At 43.8% G+C, this 21,598-nt stretch overlaps 1 protein-coding gene across 1 annotated transcript in view; it reads right to left on the bottom strand.

Annotated features, from left to right (window-relative positions):
- Positions 1-2,890: 2,890 nt before the first annotated feature.
- Positions 2,891-21,598, bottom strand: part of LOC126292205 (esterase FE4-like) — a 132,922-nt gene continuing 114,214 nt past the window's right edge. Inside the window, exons 9-10 of the mRNA XM_049986057.1 lie at positions 9,935-10,067; positions 2,891-3,432 (exon numbers count right to left, since the gene is read on the bottom strand). Of these exons, the coding sequence (XP_049842014.1) occupies positions 3,273-3,432; positions 9,935-10,067 (293 nt within the window). The 3' untranslated portion in view covers positions 2,891-3,272. The remainder of the gene's footprint in view (positions 3,433-9,934; positions 10,068-21,598) is intronic.

Below are 21,598 nucleotides of genomic sequence, written 5' to 3' on the forward strand. Positions count from 1 at the left end.
GCTTTCAAATCGAAACTGAAGAGTTTTCTCATGGGTCACTCCCTCTACTCTGTCGACGAGTTCCTTGAAAAATTAAGCTGATTCTTGTTGTATCCTTGATTGTGCTTACTTAATCTTATGGCTTGACTTTTTGGTTCACAAACATTTTTATCTGTGATTACCTTTAAGTTGTAATATCATCTGCTGACACGTTCCATAAACTTGAGATTTGCTCCTCAATTTGGTCCTACAGAATAACCACCCCTGGCCGTAATAACGGCCTTGATACGCCTGGGCATTGAGTCAAGCAGAGCTTGGATGGCGTGTACAGGTATAGCTGCCCATGCAGCTTCAACACGATACCACAGTTGATATTGTGACGAGCCAGTTGCTCGGCCACCATTGACCAGACGTTTTCAGTTGGTGAGAGATTTGGACGATGTGCTGGCCAGGGCAGCAGTCGAACATTTTCTGTATCCAGTAAGGTCTGTACAGGACCTGCAACATGCGGTCGTGCGTTATCCTGCTGAAATGTCGTGTTTCACAGGGATCGAATTAAGGGTAGAGCCACGGATCGTAACACATCTGAAATGTAACGTCCACTGTTCAAAGTGCCATCAATGCGAACAAGAGGTGACCGAGACGTGTAACCAATGGCACCCCATACCATCACGAAGGGTGATACACCAGTATGGCGATGACGAATTCACGCTTCCAATATGCGTTCACCGCGATGTCGCCAAACACGGATGCGACCATCATGATGCTGTAAATAGAACCTGGATTCATCCGAAAAAATGACGTTTGGCCATTCGTGCACCAAGGTTTGACGTTGAGTACACCATCACAGGCGCTCGTGTCTGTGATGCAGCGTCAAGGGTAACCGCGGCCATGGTCTCCGAGCTGATAGTCCATGCTGCTGCAAACGCCGTCGAACTGTTCGTGCAGATCGCTGTTGTCTTGCAGACGTCCCCATCAGTTGGCTCAGGGATCGAGACGTGGCTGAACGGTCCGTTACAGCCATGCGGATAAGATGCCTGTCATCTCAACTGCTAGAGATGCGAGGCCGTTGCGATCCAGCACGGTGTTTCACATTACCCTCCTGAACCCACCGACTCCATATTCTGCAAACAGTCAATGGATCTCGACCAACGCGAGCAGCAATGTCACGATACGATAAACCGCAATCGCGATAAGCTACAATCCGACCTTTATCAAAGGTACGCTTTTCTTCCCCTTACACGAGGCATCACAACAACGTTTCACCAGGCAACGCCGGTCAACTGCTGTTTGTGTATGAGAAATCTATTGGAAACTTTCATGGCAGCACGTTGTAAGCGTCGCCGCCGGCGCCAACCTAGTGTGAATGCTCGGGTAAGCTAATCATTTGCACATCACAGCATCCTCTTCCTGTCGGATAAATTTCGCGTCTGTAGTAAGTCATCTTCGTGGTGTAACAATTTTAATGGCCAGTAGTCTATTTTCACGATGTCCCGTAACAAATTTCGCAGTTCTTCAAGCGAAAATGGCCGAGAAAGTTATGTATTGCATTACTTAGTGAACACCTCCTCGTATTTGGACTGACAGAGAAAAATGTAATTATTGCAGCCTTCGAACTCTCCATGATAACGTGTATAACGTGGACGAAACAATGTTGCCATTCAAAAACAGACCTCCGAAGGTCGTTGCAGAGTAGGTAACAAAACAGATCCATTCTTTGACGAGCGTTAAAAGAGCTGAGAACTTTAGCGCTTTAGTTAGTTGCAAAGCAGCAGGAGCAAATCTGCTACCGCTTCTTACCTTCAAGGGAAAAGGACAGGCGTCAGAGACGACTGTTAACTTGCCAGTAGACCTATTTCATTCATAAGTAAAACTGATAGGTAAATGAAGAACTATTTTGAAATGGATGAGAGTCTTTAAGAAAATAGAGTGCCAGAAAAATTACATCTTATTTTGGATTGGTACCTGTCACATTTTTCACTTGCAGCGTTGGCATTTTTCCAGGAGAGTATGATCCAAATGTTCTGATACACACTACCCATGTACAACATCCCTTAGAGAGATCTGTTTTCAAGACACAATACTCTGAGACAGCGTTCATTTCAGTCGCATTTTCGGCGAAGTATGGATGTAAACTGCGGCAGATTGGCTGTAAGTGAATTTTCCTGTACAGGGATGTGAGAAGCAAACCGACAATCCTCAGTTGTATCTGCCTTAGGATGGAACTGAGGATTGCCGTTTTGCTCCTTGTAAAGCCCTTATGTAACCACTGAAAACAACCACAGAATATGGCGCAACAGCGATAAGCCGCCAACAGCTACCTCACTATTCTCCACTCGGGGTGTCCTTCTCCACAGGAGCAGTCTGAGAAACAAATCTCCAAAGTTGTACCAAATACTCGTCACATATCTCCTGAAACGTTTACTCTAATAAGGGGAAAAGAAGAGTTAACGGTGCAGAAAGAAGCAGAAAAGAGAGCTTTTGAGACTAATGGTGATGTGAAAAAAAGGTATTGGCACCAGAAAGAGAGCCAGTGTAAGCCTATTCAACAAACCTGCTACCGAAATTAAAATAAAAAATTTAGACACCTATTTATATAGTTCCGATTATGCTGTACCCATAAATGATTCAGAAGGAGTGGCGATGGAATGTAAATGTGGACTGTACTACAGAAAATTGTCAAGCGTTGTAGATGTGGATACGATGCCAAAAGTGTGCCACATGGTACCATGAACACTGTTTCGGTGCGAGGGATCACAAGTGGTGGTGGTTGTTGGGATGTTTAAGGGGGACTAAACAGCTAAGGTCATCAGTCCCCCAGGATCACAAGTAATTAGTGGTTACTACAGGTGATTTATACGAGAACAGGAGCATTATCGGAAGCAATTGAAATTACAATTGTTTTCAGCTGAATATGAATGTAATTTAATTGCGTATCTCCCCATATTTAATCTTACTGAAATAGCTCCAACCCCTATCTGAATAGCCCCACTCCATTGCATCTTGGCCCAATGGACAGGGTAAATAAAATAACAGCATGACATAAATGTCTGAAGTTCTGTACAATCACCTTCCATAGACAGGACAGGTATACTTACAGATATGTTAAGTGTGTACTGCCGCAATTTCACCCTACCATTGTTGATAAAATACACATTATACTCATTGCATTTCCTAGAGATAGGTGTATTTCAACCAGAAGCTTCTGTCGTTACAATCGAAACGTGGGTAAAGTCCATGCCATGAGAAACTTTCAGCGACTTCCCCTGATGCAGCTGGATTGTAAACTGCTGCTAGCTGTCGTATCGGTCGTAGAGTTTCTCCCAGAAGGCCACTCGCTCCTCGAACGGCCGGCTGGCTATGTTCAGCCCGTCGCTGGTAATGTGCAAGTAGGACTGGTCCTGCTCTGTGAAAGGCGGCCATGACACCTCCACCTCAGGGTCTGCTACTTGGCTGCACACACAGAATGAAAGGTTCCTCACAAACAGTAAATAACATATAACTCTACAAAATATTGTTATATAGTTAAAATGTGAAAGTGCTTCAAGAGATACGCTATGTGATCAAAAGATCCAGACACCCCAAGAACATACGTTTCTCATATTAAGTGCACTGTGCCGCCACTTGCTGCCAGGTACTCCATATCAGCGACCTCAGTAGTCATTAGACATCGTGAGAGAGCAGAAAGGGGCACTCTGCCGAACTCACGGACTTCGAACGAGGTCAGGTGATTGGATGTCACTTGTGTCATACGTCTGTACACGAGATTTCCACACTCTTAAACATCCCTAGGTCCACTGTTTCTGATAGTGAAGTGGAAACGTGAACGGACATGTACAGCACAAAAGCGTACAGTCCCACATCGTCTGTTGACTGACAGAGACCGCCGACAGTTGAAGAGGGTCGTAATGTGTAATATGAAGACATCTATCCAGACCATCACACAGGAATTCCAAACTGCATCATGATCCACAGCAAGTACTATGACAGTTAGGTGGGAGGTGAGAACGCTTGGATTTCACGGTCGAGCGGCTGCTCATAAGCCACACATGACGCCGGTAAATGCCAAACGACGCCTAGCTTGGTGTAAGGAGCGTAAACATAGCACGATTGAGAAGTGGAGGAACTTTGTGTGGAGTGATGCATCACGGTACACAATGTGGCGATCCGATGACGAATGCCCAGTGAACGGCATCTGCCAGAGTGTGCAGTGCCAACAGTACCAACAGTAAAATTTGGAGATGGTAGTGTTATAGTGTGGTGGTGGTTTTCACGGAAGGGGCTTGAACCCCTTGTTGTTTTGCGTGGCACTATCACAGCACTGGCCTTCATTAATGTTTTAAGCAACTTCTTGCCTCCCACTATTGAAGAGCAATTCTGGGATAGTGATTGCATATTTCAACACGATCCAGCACCATAATGCACGGCCTGTGGTGGAGTGGTTTTACGACAGTGACATCCCTGTAATGGACTGGCCCGCACAGAGTCCTGACCTGAATGCTATAGAAACCTTTGGAATGTTTCCGAACGCTGACTTCGTGCCAGTCCTCACCGACCGACATCGACACCTCTCCTCAGTGCAGCACTCGGTGAAGAATTGCCTGCCATTCCTCAAGAAACCATCCAACACTTGATTGAACGTATGCTTGCGAGAGAGGAAGCTGTCATCGAGGCTAAGGGTGGGTCAACACCATACTGAATTCCAACATTACCGATGGAGGGCGCCACGAAATTGTCATTTACAGCCAAGTGTCCGGATACTTTTGATTGCATAGTGTACGTCTGAACAAATCTTCTATTTAGCTTCAATACTACATCTTTCTTCACAGGGCTACCAAAGGGAAATTCCAGGGCATTAGTACGCAATCACTTGGACAGAGTCAAGGTGAAACTGTTTCTACATTCAGTCACCACCACCTACTTACATTGTGGTGGATAGCTCTGGGAACAGATAATGAAATCCGCATGCGATTCTATCTAACGCCAGACACCATTAACATATACAGGGTGAAGAAAAAATGCCGTACTTGGATGTCGGCAAGCATATGTTATGAAGACTGAAGAAAAACGTTTATCACGCAAAATTAGATGGGGTGTATTTTAGGAAATCATGTATGAAAACGGGGAGCTGGCAACACTGTCTCATCGTGCTGCGCATTGGAATGTAAAGGGGGCACAAGCCTCCGACCTACAGGTTCGGTGGTGAGGTGTGGCCGCTCAACCCCTAGCCGCCTATTCGTGGTTTCATCGTCCTTCAGCCACCTTCCCCAGATCCTCATCAGAATAACATGTTAACAGCCGACCGACATCGCCACGATGTCCTCTACAGGATGAAATCATAAGAAGCTCGTGACTCGAGAAGTGGGTAATCCATACTCATATGACTGGCGTTCGCCCGAAGATTTCCCACGTGCCTCGTGTATATCAGCAATTATTAACAAAGAATACCTGTAGTTCTGTAGAGTCACATTCTATACAACATTCAAGATACAGATGTGGAGCTTTACTGTTTCCTACATGATTATTGGTACGCATTATTATTACACTCTGCATGTGATTGGTGATAAAAAATATGAGGCAATCTGTCTTTGTCTGTATTTGTGGTCAAAGGTGAGGGGTAATATGTGCAGTTTCACGTGTTACACTCCTGGTAGTCTACTTGCACACATCAGGTGGTATTGCCATATGTTATCTATCCACTAATAGACAAAAGAGTAGTCGCACTAGTTTCCCCAATACCATTATCATCTTCGCATTCATTAACATTCCTCTCGCCTCCAACCTGCCTCTCCTCCTCTACCATATCTACACCAGTGTCACTCTCATCCCCATTTCCAAAAATTGATTCATTATTAGTATCACTCTTGTGCATATCTACTGCAACGTGCCAGAATCTGTAAGCTCTTTCAAAAGCGTATATCATAATCCATTATGAATAAAGTGCAATAGCACCTCTTACTTCTACAAAATGTTATTTCTGATGATGCAACTGTTCCAACAATGCACATGTGTGTATTTCCTACGAGTTGGTTGCAACAAGGGAGATATAAATGTTGGTTGATAAGGTGCATTGTTTCCAAGTTTTTATTTTCGTAATGGAATTGAAATATAGCATTGAAAATCACATATCATGTAACTGGGATGTTTTCGGGCCCCATTGGAAAAATTTCAAATTATTGTATAACCATAAGTACAAATGACGTTCAAAAAGTTTGGCACAGTCTAAATTTTTATTTTTTGCAGGAGGAAAATGAAAATTTTTTGAACATACTTGGAAGATTTAGCTATAAGCTGGTATATAAAAGTATTCTCTTTTATTTACAGGTGAGCCATAACGGACCGTGAAGTAGACGTCGGGTTGCGAAAACTGTCGGTGATGGAGTTCCTCTTCAAGACCGGCGATGACTCTGCCACATCGATTCACAGGAAGTTGCTCCCTGTTTATGTGGAGGACACAATGGAACGCAGCAGTATCCAGCAATGGTTCCAGAGTTCTAAAGAAGGTGATTTCTCTCTACTGGACAATCCACGATGCGGCAGACCATCGACGGCAGTGAGTGAGGTGAATAAGGAGACCATTGACCAAATCATCCAAAATAACAGAATTGTGACGACTTGCAGCTTGCTGAAATGTCATTGGACAAGCTGCGACATGCCATCGAGATCCACAGACCACAGCTTCAGGGGCAGCTCGTCATACTACACCATAACAATGCCAAACCCATACAGCACTTATGACGCAGGAGAAAATCAGGAAAATGGGTTGGAAAAATTTTTCCTCATCCTCCTGTAATGTCTCTTGCAGCGGTCTCTCATCGATATTTTCAGAACTTTTATAAATTATGTAACTCAGAACACATCTCGAAATATCTCTTCTTATCTTACAGATTCCTAAACTTTAATATACGATGACTATCAATGCAAAGTAGTTTCAATCCCTATTATTCCTTGGTGCGTCCATTTACTCCATGGAATAGCTTCTCTGCTATCTATGTTTTCTCTTAGGAAAAGGAATGAAGGAGATCTTGCCGATTAGCCGTGAGAGAACGAAGATATATATGTATGTATTGTTGAGCTAGTCGCCATCTTGATGAGATTCTGTATGATAAGGAATTTAATACATGAACTAAACTAAAGTAAGTGTGTTTGCGTATTATTTAACTGATTATTATTGACAGTGTCTGCTTACTACGCTGAGTTGCACGGGATCAGTGGGGAACGTCTGATTTACACTGGACGAACCTGCCGTTTTGTTTGCTCAAGATATCCAGCTTATTACTTTCAATAAATAGGCTAACACGGTCTTACCAGCAGATCTCCGGTCTTCCCCATGTGATCACCGAAAGTTAATAAATATTACAAATGTTTTTCAGGAGATCGACTGACAATTTTCGTCGCAGCGAGACCTCGAAATTGCTTCACTGCCTTAGGGAATTTAAGTTAAGTTCAATTTAATCAGGATAGAACAGTATTGAACTGTGTGAATGTGATAAGCCTGCTTTGTGAATGAAAATTCCCTTAATATACGCATGTTTTTTTACTATCCTGATCAGTGAAGCTAAATCAGGTCGGTGTGAGAGAGGTTTTTAAATTTTAGATCCCACAAAAAGATTAAACTCCCTACAGTCCGGACTTGGCACCGTCTGATTTATATCTCTTTGGTCGTCTGCGCGGTAAATATTTGATAATTAGAAAGACCTTTATTTCCTGTGTCAAGCGATGGTGTAAAGTCAATCCCCAGAATTTTACGGAAGTGCATTTACATCATGGAAAGAACGTTGGGCCAGATGCGTCACAGATGATGGAGGCTACATTGAGGAGGCTTAATGTATAGCTAAATGTTCCAAGGATGTTCACAAGAAATTTCATTCTCCTCCTGCAAAAAATAAATAAAATAGAGACAACTGTGCAAAACTTTTTGAACGCCCTTTGTATTTTAGCCAGTTGTAACAACAAAGCCATAAAACGATTCTATAGAGAACCTTTAACATTGCAGCCGTCAGCAATCATGATTAATTTAACGATTATAAAGAATCAGCCTCAATTACAAATCGAGGCTGATTCTTTACGTCCACTTTAAAACTATTTCTTTTTAGCTAAGAGAGCCTTCGAATCTAAAAAAATCCAGACATTAAGTAACAGATAACGAATCTCTTTTGTTACATATGATACTACGTTCCTCATTTTGTGAAGTGCATAATTTTGCTCATCGGATCAGTTAAAGCTAGTTGCTAATAATTGCGAAATGTCTGAGGTTACTATTAAAAGTTCATTGACATATCGTGTGAGCAGCAATAAACCCAACACACTTCAATGTGGCACACTCACAGATACTTCTACATCTGTCGATGAACCTCCAGCCGCGAGATTCTGCGTCCTCCCTGTCAAGAAATCCTCGATCAAGTCACAAATTTCTCTTGATGTTCCATACAGTCGCACTTTCCATAATAAGCATAGGTGGGATACTGATTCAATCGATTTTTGGAAATCAACAAATAGTGCTCATACCTGGCTGCACTGAACCTTCGCTTTCAGGATGTCATTTGAGAAATGTGTGAGTTGAGCTTCACATGATCAATGTTTTCGTAATCCATGGTGGTTGGTATGATGGATGTCATTCTGCTCGAGATACTTCATTGCTGTGTATGTATGAAGACTGAAGCGACGAATGGAAATTTATACCACGAGCAGTATTCGAACCCAGGTCTCCTGCTCATTGGACAGACGCGCTAACCACTACGCCACCCTGGCACAGTGGCTTTGCACATCTGCACAGACTACCCTAGCTCACTTCCTTTCTCAATCCAGATTCCCATTCACCCCCTCAGCCCACTGGTATTCTCCCTAAATTCGAACAGCATTGCTGAAGCTCTCCAGCAGTATTGGAATGGCACTTCATTTGATGAAAGCACCAATTCCTGGGTTTCAGACGGGATCCGTCATTTCCTTCCACGCTGAAGTGCTATTCCAGTACAGCTGGAGAGCCTTTGCAATGCCTTTTGCGTTTAGAGAGAACACCAGTGTACTAAGGCGTGTATAGAAATTTGGACTGCGGAGGCGTGTGTGCTAAAGTAGTCTAGATAATGGTGCAAAGCCACTGAGTCAGGTTGCCATAGTGGTAGCCTAGAACACCTGGGTTCGAATCCCATCTTTGGTAGGTTGGTTGATTTGGGGGCGTGGGAGGACGGGGGGGGGGGGGGAGTGAACAGCGAGGTCATCGGTTCCATTCGATTAGGGAAGTATAGGGTAGGAAGTCAGCTGTGCCTTTCAAAGGGACCATCCCGGTATTTGCTTGAAGCAATTTAGGAAAATCTCCCACCTTTGGTACAAATTTTCATTTTTCATTTCCATCGGCATATATACAAGCGTTGATTGAGACGTGGAAAGGTCTCTGGAACGGTTTAGTTTCACACCTTATTATTTTGAACTCAGAATATGTTCTAAAATTCTGCAACAAGCGGGGGTTGGGGTTGGGTTGTTTGGGGGAAGAGACCAAACAGCGAGCTCCTCGGTTCCATTGGATTAGGGAAGGACAGGGAAGGAAGTCGGACGTGCCCTTTCAAAGGAACCATCCCGGCATTTGCCTGGAGCGATTAGGGAAATCACGGAAAACCTGAATCAGGATGGCCGGACGCGGGATTGAATCGTCGTCCTCCCGAATGCGAGTCCAGTGTGCTAACCACTGCGCCACCTCGCTCGGTCGACAAGCGGATGACAAGGATACTGCAAAGTACTTTTATCATTTCTGCCAGCTTTTTTGTAGACATGTGCGTCCATCGCTTTCTTCCACAGATCACGCAGTTTTGTTCGCGGGCTCTTCGGTAGATTGTGGTTAAAATAGGGGCTAGCTCATTACCAAATTTGGCACAGAATCTGATAGGGACTGAGAACTTGATTTCTTCATATCGCTGTACGAGCTCCGTACATCACACGTTGCAGAATACCTGGCACTCACCCTGTTTTGGCGAAGTTGGTCCAGAGGCGCGTCAGTTGATCGGCGAGTTTCCCTTCGAAGGTATCTTTTGGCGGTGGATCTCCGTAGATGGTGCCGCGGCAGAAATACGGGAAGTCTTCTCCGTGACCAGCGCCTGAAACATGGTACGGCAACATCACTTGGTATTGCAACGCGTACAGTTCTCCTTAAAGTACTGCATCACACACTAGGAAAGGTGTAATAGAGGGGAAGCGTTTTGGAGGCTGAAATTGTCAGTCTGGAATAGCAGTGCCAGGTCCAGTCTGCAGAAAATCGGGAATTATCGACCGATATTTTATTTAAAAAGTTCACGAGAATAGGATCCAGCAGTCGGAAAATGACAAGAAAAGAATTTATGAAAAAAACTCCTTTAAAGGGTAAAAAGTAACAGCAAGATGCTGTATGAAGAATTGTATGATTTGTGTTTGTAAGAATGCTAACAAAAGATTAAAATGTAAGACGGACAGGTATTTGCTGAAGATAACAGCGTGTCAACATTTATTCAATTGTTATTATCGATTACAGACGAATTAGCAACAGCAACAGAACAAAATCTGAGATATTTGTACTATGCTACGACAAGACAGAAGGCACACTGAGAAGTAATACCTCCGAATTTCTTATGTGGAAGCTGTTAAGGATTTTTAAATAAAACATACACTATTAACATTTTACATCCTTTATTTTTCGGATCTACAATACTGGCCATTAAAATTACTACACCATGAAGATGACGTGCTACAGGCGTGAAATTTAATCGACAGGAAGAAGATGCTGTGATATGCAAATGATTAGCTTTTCAGAGTATTCACACAAGGTTGGAGCCGGTGGCGACAACCAAAACGTGCTGACATGAGGAAAGTTTCCAACCGATTTCCCATACACAAACAGCAGTTGACCGACGTTGCCTGGTGAAACGTTGTTATGATGCCTCGTGTAAGGAGGAGAAATGCGCACAATCACGTTTCCGACTTTGATAAAAGTCGGAATGTAGCCTATCGAAATTGCGGTTTATCGTATCGCGACATTGCTGCTCGCGTTGGTCGACATCAAATGACTGTTAGCAGAATATGCAGTCGGTGGGTTCAGGAGGTTAATACGGAACGCCGTGCTGGATCCCAACGGCCTCGTATCACTAGCAGTCGAGATGACAGGCATCTTATCCGCATGGCTGTAACGGATCGTGCAGCCACGTCTCGATCCCCGAGTCAACAAATGGGGACGTTTGCAAGACAACGACCATCTGCACGAACAGTTCGACGATGTCTGCAGCAACACGGACTATCAGCTCGGAGACCGTGGCTGCGGTTACCCTTGACGCTGCATCACTGAGAGGAGCGCCTGCGATGGTGAACTCAACGACGAACCTGGGTGCACGAATGGCAAAACGTCAGTTTTTCGGATGAATCCAGGTTATGTTTACAGCATCATGATGGTCGCATCCGTGTTTGGCGACATCGCGGTGAACGCACATTGGAAGCGTGTATTCGTCATCGCCATACTGGCTTATCACCTGGCGCGATGGTATGGGGTGCCATTGGATACACGTCTCTGTCACTTCTTGTTGTGGATGTTACATTTCAGATGTGTTACGACCCGTGGATCTACTTTTCACTTCAGCAGGATAATGCACGACCGCATGTTTCAGGTCCCGTACGGGCCCTTCTGGATACAGAAAATGTTCGACTGCTGCCCTGGCCAGAACATTCTCCAGATGTCTCACCAATTGAAAACGTCTGGTCAATGGTAGCCGAGCAACTGGATCGTTACAATACGCCAGTCACTACTCGTGTGTCGTGTTGAAGCTTCTGTACCTGTACAAGCCATCCAAGCTCTGTTTGACTCAATGCCCAGCCGTATCAAGGTCATTATTACGGCCAGAGGTGATTGTTTTGGGTACTGATTTCTCAGGATCTATGCACCCAAATTGCGTTAAAATCTAATCACATGTCAGTTCTAGTATAATATATTTGTCCAACGAATACCCTTTTATCATCTGCATTCATTCTTGGTGTAGCAATTTCATGGCCAGTAGTGTACATATGTGCAGCCATCTGCAGCTAGAGGGATACGAACTGTAGTGTGTAACATTGCGGCACATAACGGTACTAAGTCGGCGAGTGACAAACACGGAGCTGTAATCGAGTTACGAACTCGAAGATTTCGTCGACACGTGAACCCCTCCTTCAGTATGACGATGGCAGACCACACACGAGCGCTGCAACTGTGCAACGTCTTGGGTTCGCTGTCATCGATCGTCCTCCATGCAGCACCGACTTGGCCCCATCCGACTTTCATCTGTACCCAAAACTTTAAAAAATGACCTCGATGTCTTCATTTTGACAGTGACGAGTGCGTGCAGAGCAGAGGTGAGGTTTTGGCTCTATGAACAAAATCAAACATTCTGCAGTTGCATTTTTAACGAACTGGTCTCTCGTTGGGAGAAATGTGTTCGTCATATTGGCTATGTTCAGTAATAAATATGTAAAATGAGAAGTAAAGATATAAATGTTAATAAAGTTTCATTTGTTTGAAAAACTTCAAAAGTTTTCACATAAAAAAATTCGGAGGGATTAGTTTTCAGCCCCTTGTCGTAAATAAGACCCATAATTGCAGACGATGTTGGTATCAACAGCCCTCGTGCATATTAGATAACCTGATACATTTGCGAAAGTATTTTTGTCGTGAATTGTTAGAAATAGTTTACCTATGAAATTAATTTCTTTTGATCTCACATTTGTAAAACAGTTCCGACTTCCTTCGGAACTATCACATGCGCACAGCTGCGGGGATGGTAGCGCAGAGTCTGAGGGGCAAGATGCATAGGACAACCTAAAACCATGTTGGAATTTTACTACAGCAGATAGGTTCGAGAAAGGTGACTCGTTTCGAGATATGAGTGTCTAGAAATATGATTCACTTGTGGCTGTAACCATTAAAGGACTTCTACATCGGATACAACACAGGTATGTAGTTGAATGGAAAGACTTGATTCAAAGTCATAGGCATCACTTATACCGAAAGTGTAGCACTAGAGATCTGAAAAGCTAATGTACATATCTTATGACCTCAATCAGCACACCATCTACTACTATTTGTGATCCTTCTCAGTCAATCATCGCCTCTAACTCAATGGATATATCGCAGAACCTCTGAGATAGCATCAAGACAGATTGTGATACAAATACTGGAGAAATATCTAGCGGCGGCATGAGGGATTTGTAAATACCGGTTTCATACCACGCTCCTTAGCCGAATCACTTTCGAAGTTCATTAATTTTATTACGAGGGTGCACCGTCAGTGACGTGTAACCGCACTGCTGGACTGATAACATACATGCCTACGATCACCGTCTGTATTCAGTGTTGCGGTATTTGTCTGGAAAAACCAATTCATTTGGAGGCAATGCCGTAAGTCGATATACACTCCTGGAAATGGAAAAAAGAACACATTGACACCGGTGTGTCAGACCCACCATACTTGCTCCGGACACTGCGAGAGGGCTGTACAAGCAATGATCACACGCACGGCACAGCGGACACACCAGGAACCGCGGTGTTGGCCGTCGAATGGCGCTAGCTGCGCAGCATTTGTGCACCGACGCCGTCTGTGTCAGCCAGTTTGCCGTGGCATACGGAGCTCCATCGCAGTCTTTAACACTGATAGCATGCCGCGACAGCGTGGACGTGAACCGTATGTGCAGTTGACGGACTTTGAGCGAGGGCGTATAGTGGACATGCGGGAGGCCGGGTGGACGTACCGCCGAATTGCTCAACACGTGGGGCGTGAGGTCGCCACAGTGCATCTATGTTGTCGCCAGTGGTCGGCGGAAGGTGCACGTGCCCGTCGACCTGGGACCGGACCGCAGCGAAGCACGGATGCACGCCAAGTCCGTAGGATCCTACGCAGTGCCGTAGGGGACCGCACCGCCACTTCCCAGCAAATTAGGGACACTGTTGCTCCTGGGGTATCGGCGAGGACCATTCGCAACCGTCTCCATGAAGCTGGGCTACGGTCCCGCACACCGTTAGGCCGTCTTCCGCTCACGCCCCAACATCGTGCAGCCCGCCTCCAGTGGTGTCGCGACAGGCTTGAATGGAGGGACGAATGGAGACGTGTCGTCTTCAGCGATGAGAGTCGCTTGTGCCTTGGTGCCAATGATGGTCGTATGCGTGTTTGGCGCCGTGCAGGTGAGCGCCACAATCAGGACTGCAAACGACCGAGGCACACAGGGCCAACACCCGGCATCATGGTGTGGGGAGCGATCTCCTACACTGGCCGTACACCTCTGGTGATCGTCGAGGGGACACTGAATAGTGCACGGTACATCCAAACCGTCATCGAACCCATCGTTCTACCATTCCTAGACCGGCAAGGGAACTTGCTGTTCCAACAGGACAATGCACGTCCGCATGTATCCCGTGCCACCCAACGTGCTCTAGAAGGTGTAAGTCAACTACCCTGGCCAGCAAGATATCCGGATCTGTCCCCCATTGAGCATGTTTGGACTGGATGAAGCGTCGTCTCACGCGGTCTGCACGTCCAGCACGAACGCTGGTCCATCTGAGGTGCCAGGTGGAAACGGCATGGCAAGCCGTTCCACAGGACTACATCCAGCATCTCTACGATCGTCTCCATGGGAGAATAGCAGCCTGCATTGCTACGAAAGGTGGATATACACTGTACTAGTGCCGACATTGTGCTTGCTCTGTTGCCTGTGTCTATGTGCCTGTGGTTATGTCAGTGTGATCATGTGATGTATCTGACCCCAGGAATGTGTCAATAAAGTTTCCCCTTCCTGGGACAATGAATTCACGGTGTTCTTATTTCAATTTCCAGGAGTGTATAAAGCCAGTATAGCTTTTAACACGGATACTTGTGTGCACCTGAAGAACCAAGACCGCTTTTGATAGTAACATACAGTAGTTGTTGCGATTGAGTTTTTTAACTTCTGGCGGTTATTAGCACTATTACATCTCTCTTTGTACGACACAGTGGTAGCACTCGCAAGAAGAACTTATGAGACATGTCCCCCATAGCTGATTTTCTCTCAGTATTATTTCGTATCGCCAGCAATCATTTATTGGCGAAGTGATATACATAGTAGTAGGGGATGTGTGATAGGTTTGCCTTGAGCATCAGGCAGTATGTGTTTGTGTTCTGACATGTACAAAGGAAATGACTATGTCCAGTTGTAAGGAAGGTATGGATTTGACGTGGAATACTGCGATAGCAAAGGGAAGAACATCTCAGGTCATAAAAATGGTACAGTTATTTCCAGAGCCACATCAGTCAGGAGGGTGTATTTCCGATAGTTCGCTCATTGTCGACTGTCGTTCAACTGAGACCATGATCGTAACATTTAATTGCAAGTATAGCGATCAAATGTGTTTGTGACCGATTTGCTAGGATAATTCTGTATAGGGTTATGTGCCATGCCGGCAGTGACCTGTGGTGGGAATGATTCACGTTTCCCATTAACGGCAGGAGCCGTCGAAATGGAAAGGCCTGTTGAGATGCAGGAATGTGGCTGACTTAACCGTGTCGTCCTCTAGATGGCTGAATAGCGAACTAATACTTAGCATGTGTTGGACAGATTTTGTTATCGCGTGGAAATTTGAGAAGATTCAAAATGGGCGTGTGTTTGCACTGGACCATTATTCCCTTCCATGTAAATTGTCTGGTTGACTGCTTCTGCACAATTCACACTTTTATGTAGCTGAGGGTACATCGATTGTGGTGTATGTATCAAGCAGGTCAGGGACAGGTGGATGATATGTTTGCTGGTTCTCTAGACATGAGAAACATCATAGTTGACTTCATAAATTATAGGGATAATTTGGAATTTGTTACATCACTGTCATCGGTATTCGAGAGTAGAATTATCAGTTTCCTGTATTTTTTCTAGTTTTGACGTAAAGGTCTTCACAGACAGGCTAAGTTCCTAGTTACTCAGTGGTTTACAGCACGCTCCACATCGCCAAAGCTTCAGATTTCTTGAGAAATAATTTCTAGCCTATATCTACGGAATTACGTTGCACTGGTGATACTGCTATGCATGTGATATTGGTATGTGCTTGATATCGAGAAGTATCAACAAAATGGTATGATGATCTGGCAAATCATGCGAAAATACATATGTTATGGTAACCCCAGAGTCTGGAGATGGGTGTAGAAAAGCAAGCAAGCAGGCAGGTCAGGACCACAAAGAGTAATGTCTTCGTCCCGAGATTGGGCTTGCCCGTCCTTTGTACATTGGATCAGAGAATTCGAGAAAGCTTATGGCTTATGGCTTATGACAATTTGGCTCATGGCTCCCCCCTGGGTAGGTGAATTGTGAACTAATACCCAGTGCTGCCTCTGAGACTGCATGGGTCACATGTACACTCTGTGGAAATTTGAGAAGATTGAATATAACAAGTGTTTGTACTGGGCTTATTGATAGCGTTCTCCAGGGATGTGCGGTCGTCCATGGCCGGCTGGTCTCTCTCCCTGGTTGACATGCTCTTCTGCAGCTGCTGTCATGGGCCATATTTACGGTGGTAGTTTCCTCTGTCAGCGCTGCACAGCATGACGTGCGTTGTATTTGACGATCAGTAGATCACTTTTGCAGGGTTTAACTGTCAGTGCAATATGGCTATCTGTACAAAATAGTTTTTTTCTTCTGAAAGTCTCGTCTGCAGAAAACAAGTCGGACAGTGCTTCCACAACGGCAGCATCAGTAATTTGGCGGGTTGCATTCACAAGACATCCTTTGGGGGGGGGGGGGGGAGGGGTATAAGAGCCTCTACATAGCAGTGAGAGCGTTTGCGTTTTTGAGGTGTTTGTTGAAAGCAGGATTTTCTGGAAAGGGTAAAACGTGATTGGATGGGGCGCCTCGTTAGGACTACCAGGTAGAATGCAATCGGTGTTATTGTGGGCTATTTTCGTGAACAGGTCCTGTTAGGACAAGAGTTTCCACTCAGACAAGATGGGACATCACAAAGCTTCAACAAATGTGATCGTAATCTATTTCTGCAGTACTTTACAATTTTTGAGAGGTCAGCTTTGCTCTTATTTTACATAGGCATGTGACGTCTATATAACATAACCTTTTAGATGGTGAGCCACCACTCAAACATTTCACAGTGGTGCATCAGTCACGCTGGGCAGGTATACACGCGTACACGGCTAGACAAAGCTCACATGTCCCATTAGGATCTCTAGGAACAGTGCAGCCTGTGCTATTCTGGGCAGCACTGGAACAGATTTCTATAGAGCGACCTGTGACGTCAGTATCCACAGTTCTTGCAACAGCAATGGCAAACATCTGCATGCAGCCCAGAAGGTTTGGCTCCCATTTACTTGGATATGTTGCGTTAGTATAACACTAGAAGAACTTTAACTGTATATCTGAAAATAGACGTGACTTTCCTCTGCTGGCTGTAGGCGATAGCAGTGTGACGGCAGTTACTTGCACCCCAGCATTTGTCACTTTGCTTCCCGACTTCTGGCACTGTGTGTGGAGTCAGCAGTATCAGTGTTGGGCAACAGGTGGTGGAATGTGTTTTTTACTAGCCATCTTTTGTTAAAACTACATTCCATCGATTTCGCCTATCAATAAGATGCTGGGAATTTAAAAGAAAGCAACCCCATACATGTGAAGGATAACGATTTAATTAATGTCTATAACTTTTTTATATCAACATGGTGTTAATGGTATAATAGTTAAGAGGAGGGTGTGGGTGGGTGGGTGACATGGAGCAGAGCAGCAGGTCAAGTGCACAATACTAGGTTAATTTGCAAAATTTTTATGTAAAACGCGGTACCTGCAGTAGTTTAAGAAGGTGGGGGTGAGTGGCAAATAAGAGTGTGCCAGAAATGGCGTTGATAATCGTGTGGAATTCGAAAAGTGTCCCAGAAAATTGTGAAAGAATATAACTAATAACTTAATATGGTTTCAAAGGCGGTACAAAAGTTTAAGGTTATGGAGATGACATGGAAAGCTGCTTAACAGAACAATAGGTTAAGTGCTGCCAGAGGGCCAAACATTTGATTAAGACATCCAGAGTGCAGTGTCAAACATTAGGTTATGCAACATGTTCACCCCATGTAATTACTTCTTAAAAGACCTTTCAAACAACTGAGGATGATGAGCAAGAGATTTATAAATAAACAATAGACCCTTGAATTTTTTGTTATGATTTCCTTCCTCTCCATCACAAAGCCGCCAGTTTCCATACATTCCATACATTGCCTTGAATCCCACAAATTGTTTAAATAAACAATATGCCATACATTGCCTAAATTGCTTAAACAATATTCCATATACTGCAATCGAATTCCTTCCAATGACCGAGCAACTGAGTCTTTTTCCAGCCAATTTCTGGGAGTGTGGGAGACAAGGGAGTTTACCAGAAGGGGAGAGGTTAACTGATGAATTTAATTAAACAGTCGATCAAATTGATAAGAGTGAGAAGGGCTATTCCAATAACTCAGACCTTAAAATGTACCTGTAGCGGCAAGTGGTGGAGATTTCAGAAGTGGGAGGGAAGTGGGGGAAGGGTGGTGGGGAACAATAGGTTAAGTGCCTGTCAATCAAAAGGAAGGAGCCTCTTAGAAGAACAGTAGTTTAAGGACCTGTCAAATACAGGAGAAAAATAGGTTAAGTATCTGCCAATCAAAGGAGAACAATAGGAGTGCATACCTGCCCCTGACTTAGACAACCTGCACTGCCAAAATGTGTTAGTACAAACTTTCTCCCATTACTGATAACTATGTGGAACAAAAATGTTCTGTAGATTATGCAACCTTTTCCACAATACACCGTCACTCAGTTTCCGGATGGTTCACCACTTTCAGTTTCTAGGGTAATCTAGTGACACATTGACCATGTACATAAACAAAACGACTGATGTGAGGTAAACACTGATATGTATGTGACACACACCTAACATACAGTTAACGTGGTTATGGTCTTTAGTGACAAAGGGTAGTAGGATACTAACATAGTCTGCAGCAAACCTAAGGTAGTTTCACTACTCTGTCCACAAGACATGAGCATCTGAAGACAATACGAAGTTGCAGCGCACCTGAAGGAAACTACTGAATCAAGCAATTTGGCTGTAAAACATTTTGTCTCTGGTCTTTTATACCTTGCATTTATTCATTGAATTACTTCGTATTTTATGATAATCAGTTGTGGAGCTCTTTTACTACCCTCAGTTAAACTCGCAACATTCTTTTTCTGTGTGCTTTGTTAGTTTTGTTGTTACATGATAAATGTAACCACGTAACAGCGCACGTGGTCGTGCTCTCTACCAGGTGCACATTTGAATCTCCAAACTTCACAATAGTTCTCCTACACACCGCACGAAACGTTTTAAAGATAGAAGAGGATGTACTGCTATAACTGGAGATGTGATTCGCGACCCGCATGTCATGCTTGGGTAGCTCAGTCGGTTCATCACTTTTCATCGAAAGGCAAAAGTCCGACGCTCAGGTATCAGTTCGGCCTATAGTTTTAATCTGGCAGGCAGTTTCACCTTTCAAAACCTCTGTGACCCATTTCTCTCAAGGGAATTAATTCGTAACTGAAAATCCCGTCATTTCTCAGTCGACATTATTAACGGCAGATATAACATATTTTCGAATTACACAACTTTTCAGACCTTTATGAAACTATTTCTTCCGAATGAATGAAGGTATTCACGAAAAAACGTGAAAAATGAGCAGTTTTCGATCCGCCACATTCATTTTTCAGCAAAATCATCAAATTAATAATGTGACATCAAAACCACTATATACCAATTATTTGTTTCAATCAGATTTTGTTAAATATTTTTATTTTCGTTTGCCAATTTCAGAAAATGGGTCAGTGTGTTGCATCCTGTGTCTCAATAGTGCCATAACTACCTTGCTCGATTGAAAAAGAGATATTATATTAACGCTAAATATATGGTTAAGTGTTACGAAATCCTTCCTAAAAGTTTTTGTCGTTAATGTAGCATCGTATGGGAGTGAAATGTCGACAAGAAACAAGAGAGACCAGATAAGAACACAAGCTTTTGAAATGTGGTGCTACAGCAAAACTCTGAAGACTAAATGGATAGATGAGTTTTCCGATGAAGAGTACTCCATCGAACTGTAGAAAAAAGAACTTCGTGGCATAGGTCGACTAACAGACGAGATAGATTGATAGCACGAAAAGGAATAGCTAATTAATGACGGAAGGAAGGAAAGCAGTAGCTGAGAAGGGTATAAGACGGGTTGTACCCTACTCCCAGGCCCGGATCTCGGGGAGAGCAAACCGCGGTATCTGCCCCGCCAGGGGACGCCAATTCATACTCTTGAAGAAAAAAACCTTGTTTCACAAAGCGCTTAGCATCTAGCGTACAGTGGTCTATCGATTATTCATATTAGTTTGAATCCCATCCCTGTTTATTTTTAACCATTTCTAACACATTATAAGTTGGTTTATGAACGAATTATAAGTCGAATTTTGAATGCTTGCATAGTTACGTCCTGTCTCCGCCAGGGGAATCTCCGTCCATCTAGAAAAAAACTTTCCTGCAGACAAAACGGGGCGGGACTGTAAGAAATGAGCCGAATAAACCGGAATGGATGAATGGCAATCGCTGTTAGTTTATGTCGTTGACGGTGTGTGAATAATAAGCGTTGTTATAATTATTAGCGAAATCCATTGATTCAGATTACCACAGTGGAAATAAAGGACCAACAGGAACAACGGATAAGAGTGATTAGATGTTATCTTGTCGGTGTATCCAAGAAAATCAAATTTTGCCAGAAAATTTTTGCCATATCACTACACTACTAAGAGCCAGTTGCATAGTCCCGAGTTAGCAGCCGCTTAATTCCATTCTCGGAACAGCGCAGAGGACGCGTTGTGCGAATACGTAACAACACGTAACCCAAGAATAAAAGCGAGATAACTAAACCAGTGATTCTGGCAGGGTTAGTGAAGTTAACCGGGGAATAAGTTTTAACAATGTCAGTGATAGTTGAAGAATTAGTGACAAAAAGGTTGTTTTGTTACAAGTAGGAAGGATAGAAACGAGGACATCGCACAAATTATGTAGAAGATTACGACGATTCCAAATTTATATAAAATTTCTTGTTACTACAACTACTTTTAGATCTCATGCTTGAGAAACTGGATCATATGAGTGACATGAGATACTATTTCCTAACCTCAAACTTTTGCTCATTGTAGGCGCAATACGCATTTGGTATTGGTACTTGGTGAATTATATTCTGTCGTGTTATTTATGTAAATGAGGTAGATAAAAATGACCGTTTGTGCTAAAAAGAGTCCCGTTTACTTGACGGGTGTTGCAATTGTTGGAATATTAGAAATGCCTAGATTCGAATCCTGCCTCTGGCATGGATGTGTGTGATGTCCTCAGTTAGGTTTACGTAGTTCTAAGTCTAGGGGAGTGATGACCTCAGATGTTCAGTCACATAGTGCTTAGAGCCATTTGAACCACACCAGTCTTGGATGCTGCTCGTATTAACAGTTTTTCAGAATTACACAACGATATTTCGATTTTTCATGTAGCAAAACGTTTGACGAACATTGATGAGGTAATAGATTCTTCCGCAGGAAGGAAATCACGTCGTGTAATGATGTAGCAAGATTAGAGAGG

The sequence above is a fragment of the Schistocerca gregaria genome, chromosome 9 (assembly GCF_023897955.1).
Source record: "Schistocerca gregaria isolate iqSchGreg1 chromosome 9, iqSchGreg1.2, whole genome shotgun sequence".
NCBI lineage: Eukaryota > Metazoa > Arthropoda > Insecta > Orthoptera > Acrididae > Schistocerca > Schistocerca gregaria.